This window comes from Strongylocentrotus purpuratus, unplaced genomic scaffold (assembly GCF_000002235.5).
Source record: "Strongylocentrotus purpuratus isolate Spur 01 unplaced genomic scaffold, Spur_5.0 spur5_scaffold_18, whole genome shotgun sequence".
Taxonomy (NCBI): domain Eukaryota; kingdom Metazoa; phylum Echinodermata; class Echinoidea; order Camarodonta; family Strongylocentrotidae; genus Strongylocentrotus; species Strongylocentrotus purpuratus.
In genome coordinates, this window is record NW_022145603.1 from 24,185,450 (window position 1) to 24,190,257 (window position 4,808).

General features: G+C 35.1%; 1 protein-coding gene across 1 annotated transcript in view; it reads left to right on the forward strand.

Moving 5' to 3' along the window:
* The first annotated feature begins 2,809 nt into the window (after nt 1-2,809).
* LOC591696 (retinal homeobox protein Rx1) overlaps nt 2,810-4,808 on the forward strand; it is a 3,920-nt gene continuing 1,921 nt past the window's right edge. The window contains exons 1-2 of the mRNA XM_791247.4: nt 2,810-3,037; nt 3,652-3,827. Of these exons, the coding sequence (XP_796340.1) occupies nt 2,854-3,037; nt 3,652-3,827 (360 nt within the window). The 5' untranslated portion in view covers nt 2,810-2,853. The remainder of the gene's footprint in view (nt 3,038-3,651; nt 3,828-4,808) is intronic.

Below are 4,808 nucleotides of genomic sequence, written 5' to 3' on the forward strand. Positions count from 1 at the left end.
GATTTATTGTCTGCAATAACAATTATTTCGTACAATCCTAATAATTGCTGCTACAAATAAAATGATACGTGCTAAATATTTTGATTATATATACTTACATTATGTTGCCACATTAGTTACATAGTTTAAATTTATACAAATTGAATCAAGCATTGTAAAGTACATTTGCGATCATTCTGATAATGATTCACACTCACACTCACGTTGTCTTTTGCCCCTTCTAATCATTTTACGACATTGCCATAAAGTCACCAATTACCGCTTTGCCTAAATTGCGTGGAGTTGCTACGTTAAAGTTTATAGGTATAATTAGCGCAATGCGATGGGGGTAATAAATACATTAGGTCGGGCTGCAAGTCGTGGTAGAGTGATATAAAATAGGAACATAGTCTCTGCATCACTCATTGGTAAGCTGACTTTTGGTGAGTTCAGAAATCAACCTTGGATTTTTCTTCTTCGATTTGGCTTTAACAACAGGCAAGAAACAGGTAAGACCCTTATTTTAAAAAAGCCTTTTATCTTATTTTGTGAAACTTGAGTTGGCTGGATCCAATCTTTGCCAATATCAGGTAAATCAGCGTATTCCCTTTCCCAAGGCATACATTGTTACATAATTTCATGATCCAAATAGTATTTGGAAACTAAACTTCTTATTACAAACTCTACCTATTAGGCCTATATATATATATATATATATATATATATATATATATATATATATATATATATATATATAAATGTTAAGAAATCCTTAATAAACTAAGATAGCCTATAGGCATAAAGAAGTACACTACTGAACACATTTATAGTCATGAAATACTTCCCAAAACTTTGATATTAGGGTACATATTTTCGTAAATATCGTAGCTGATTTGTTGCAAGTGATTATCTTCAGTAGCTAAATTTTATTTTAGATTTGTAATCATTCCTCTTTTTGTGTTCCTTTTGCCATACTTCCATTTATTTATTTCGAGTTGTTGTTATTATCATTAGTATTATTATTAGTATTATTATTGTTACTCTTATTATTATTATTATTATTATTATTATTATTATTATTATTTTTATTACTACTACTACTACTACTACTACTACTACTACTACTACTACTTCTACTACAACTAGCCTACTACTAAACTATACCGTCATTATCATCATTCATCATTTATTATTCATAATCATTACTTTCTTTTGAATGTTGATTCCACTCCAAATCATAGTGAAATTAACTCCAAACCAGTAGCGCAATCACTCTTTCGAGAGTGGATACCACTATTTTCAGCATGGATTCCACTCCAATACAAATTGATCCATATACTATGACTCCCAAATCGTGGTTTTCCAATGCTGTACATTTACAGAGTATGATCATAATTATCGTCGGTCCGTTTTGATAGTTCACTGGGTAGCGTAATAATCAGTCCTCGGGGATTTGTTGACGAAACAATTTTGTTACTTTCAGGTTGTTAACATAATATATTACCCCATCATAATTTATTTAAAAATCACTTTGTACATCTAAATAAGTGCCTCTTTAAAACAAATTTATGACACTTCAGCAAACATTACTTTGTGAGATAAAATTGTTTTACAACTACCCGAAATTGAAGAATAAACTCAAGTTATCGATGGGTATGAGGGCAACTTCAAAACTTGTTTTTGCTTTCTGCTTCTTCAGGACTGTCTGAAATGCAGCATAGATATAATAAGTATAGGCCTGTGTGTTGCGACAATTCATTTTACCATTATAACAAAGTACATTTTCGAGATGATCATCATATTGTAAACCTATAATTCCTAAGACTCGTAATATATGACTTTTCCCCTCTCCCCCTCTTTCTATTTCTTTCCGGCTCTCACTACTCCCCCTTTATTCTCGATCTCTGCCTCCTTTATACTCTCTCTCTCTCTCTCTCTATCTCCCTCACTCTCTCTTTCTATCTACTCTCTCTTTATCTCTCTCGTTTCTTCTTCTTCTTCTTCTCTCCCCCCCCCCCTTTATCTCGATCTCTATTTCCCTCGCGCGCTCTCTCTCTCTCTCTATCCCCTTTCTCTCACTCTCTCTCTCTCTCTCTCTCTCTCTTTCTCTCTTATAGGAGGTACATGGCAATAATAGGGGCAGACCATTGCGCTAAAAGTGTTTGCTTTTAAAATGATGATATAATACAAAACGGAATGCGAAACCAAAATGTATTTTTTAATTCTACACGATCATAATCAAATACCAGCTTCGGGCGCCTTACCTCTGCAATTCAGACAACTTTTTATGACGTTTACATTGCAGTAAACGAAGTAAAGTACACATTTCTCGGCGTGACTTACTGCTGCCCAACTGACTTTAAATTTCAAAATGAACTTCAGTACCTGAGGGCTTATAATAGACTGATGCAAGGCTGAAAACATGGACCTTTTACGGGTTTGAAGCGCTATTTAGATTTCGTAAGAAGGATCGTCCAACCATTGCTATCATCATTTTTAATATTCTTTTTTTTGTTTGTCTTGTAATTATGGCTAGAACGTTGATGAATCGTTAATCAGAAATATTGTTCTTGTTTTTTCATTATTTTCTTCTCACTTGTAATCAATTGATAAACGAAAATGACAGCGGAATCTAATTTATAAATCTATTCACCATCAGGTTACTTGAACCAGCTATATTTTCTTTAGATGTTTACAGTTGATTTGGTCTGAAAATTGACTATGATCATTAACTATGATGGTTACTTTTCAGATATTCTTTTGCTTCGAATATTGGAAATTATATGTATCCACCGTCTGTTTAATTGATTTCAAGGCATATCCGTGTGCGATAAAGGAACAGACGACTTCGGTACTTGCGTAAATTGAGTCACTATGGAAACCGTGAGTGGTAACCATGTCTCAGTGGTTAAAAAACGTACCTTCTCCGAGATGCTGGACGAGAGTTGTGTTGACGAGGGGAGGAAATCGTACTCGCCTCAGTCTCACAGAGTATGTTCATCAGGAAAGGAGGCTGCGAGTGGTGGGAAAGGCGATGGTGTCGGGGCTGATGATTTAGGTGAGCATTTACATGATTTTTTACTGAGATATTTAGCTTAGTTGAGGAAATTGAAGGAAAAAGAAAACGGGGGTCTATTATCCTCACAAAATAAACAGTTTTTCTTTGTAATGTTTTTCTCTCTCTCTTTCGATCTCCACTGTCTAATATCTTTCTCTCACCATGTCTCTTTCCCTTTCTCTCCCTCTCATTGAGTTTTTTCTTGCTTCTTTTATGATAATGATCTTTTTCCTCTCTCTCTCTCTCTCTTTCTCTTTCTCTCCACTGTCTTGTTATCTTTCTCTCACGATGTCTCCTTCCCTTTCTCCCCCTCTAATTTTTCTTTTCTTGCTTCTTTAATGATAACCATTTTCGGTATATTCTTTCATAACAGCATCCTCAACAGTAACCAACGTATTCATCTCTTGGTCAACTTGGTAACAGTGAATACCACCAACCCCACCTCCTTCTCTATTTTCAATTCTGTTTGCCCGTCATTTGTCTTCTTCAGTTTCTTCTCACCATATTTTTTGCATGATTGTCTTTTTTTAGTGTGGACGTGCCAACTTGATTGATAGATTATGGTCATCAATATTATCTCAAATTTGCTAGACAAACGTTTTCTTACACTATAGAACCACGTGAAGAAAATACCTGGTCTGATTCGAAGAGAAACCGGCGAATTCGCACGACCTTTAACCCGGAACAACTTCGAGAGTTGGAAAATGTCTTCCAAGTGACCCACTACCCGGATGTGAAAACCCGGGACGAGCTATCCAGCAAGACATCACTTCCGGAGCAACGTATCCAGGTAAAATTATAAATTCAATGTGGAAGGAGTTGATCAAGAAAACTTACAATCGAACAAAATTGATGGTATTAATAGCTGACTAGGATAAAGATTATTTGCTGAAAGTTTGGCATTGACTAATTATTTTGAAATATTCGACAAAATAATGTCAATAGGACCCACTTGCAGTCATTTGCCAATCACGATCACCGTTTTCTATAGACGCCTGTTTAACACTGAATCCTGATTTCCTGCAAAATATCGATAGAAAATAGAATAATTAAATAATATCATTGGCCAATCAGCATCGGAGTTTTAGAATTGTCATGATATTGATATCTGAATCAAGATTGGGTGCACTAAAATAGACACTATTAAAAGCTTAACTCTGATTGGTTAATGCTTGTGAAGTGACAATGAACGTAACTATTGACCAATCAGAATCGTCGTTTCCGTCACATAGATTCTAGCTTGTTGGAACATGGACCGCGATTGGCTGTTGCAAAATGGCTCGTACAGGTGTAATCATCCAGTAATTATTGAACGTGCTAGAATCATTATTTTGAACGATAGCTGCTGGTGTTATATTTAATTGCACTCTAAAAACTGAAATGTTAAATCACCATTTAAAAGGGCCGAGGAGTGACCACACTTTCAAAATGGTAGATTAACACTTTGAACATGCTGGATCCAACACTATTAAGGTTGAATCTAGCAGGTTAAAAGAAACAATCTGACATTTTGAAAGAGTGGTCACTCCTCGGCCCTTTTAAATTGACATTTAACATTTCAGTTTTTAGAGTGTGGGAGGCATTTTCTGTAAGAAAAATCTTGATCTATGCCTAACGACAGATTCTAAAAAGACAAGGGAAAACACACAAAACAGATAAAATAATAATAATGATAATTATTTTTAAAAAATCAATTAGGCTAACTCCCTTATTATACTCCCAACGTTATCACATCAAAGGGACCCCACTGGAAATAAGCGCTCGAGCTTTC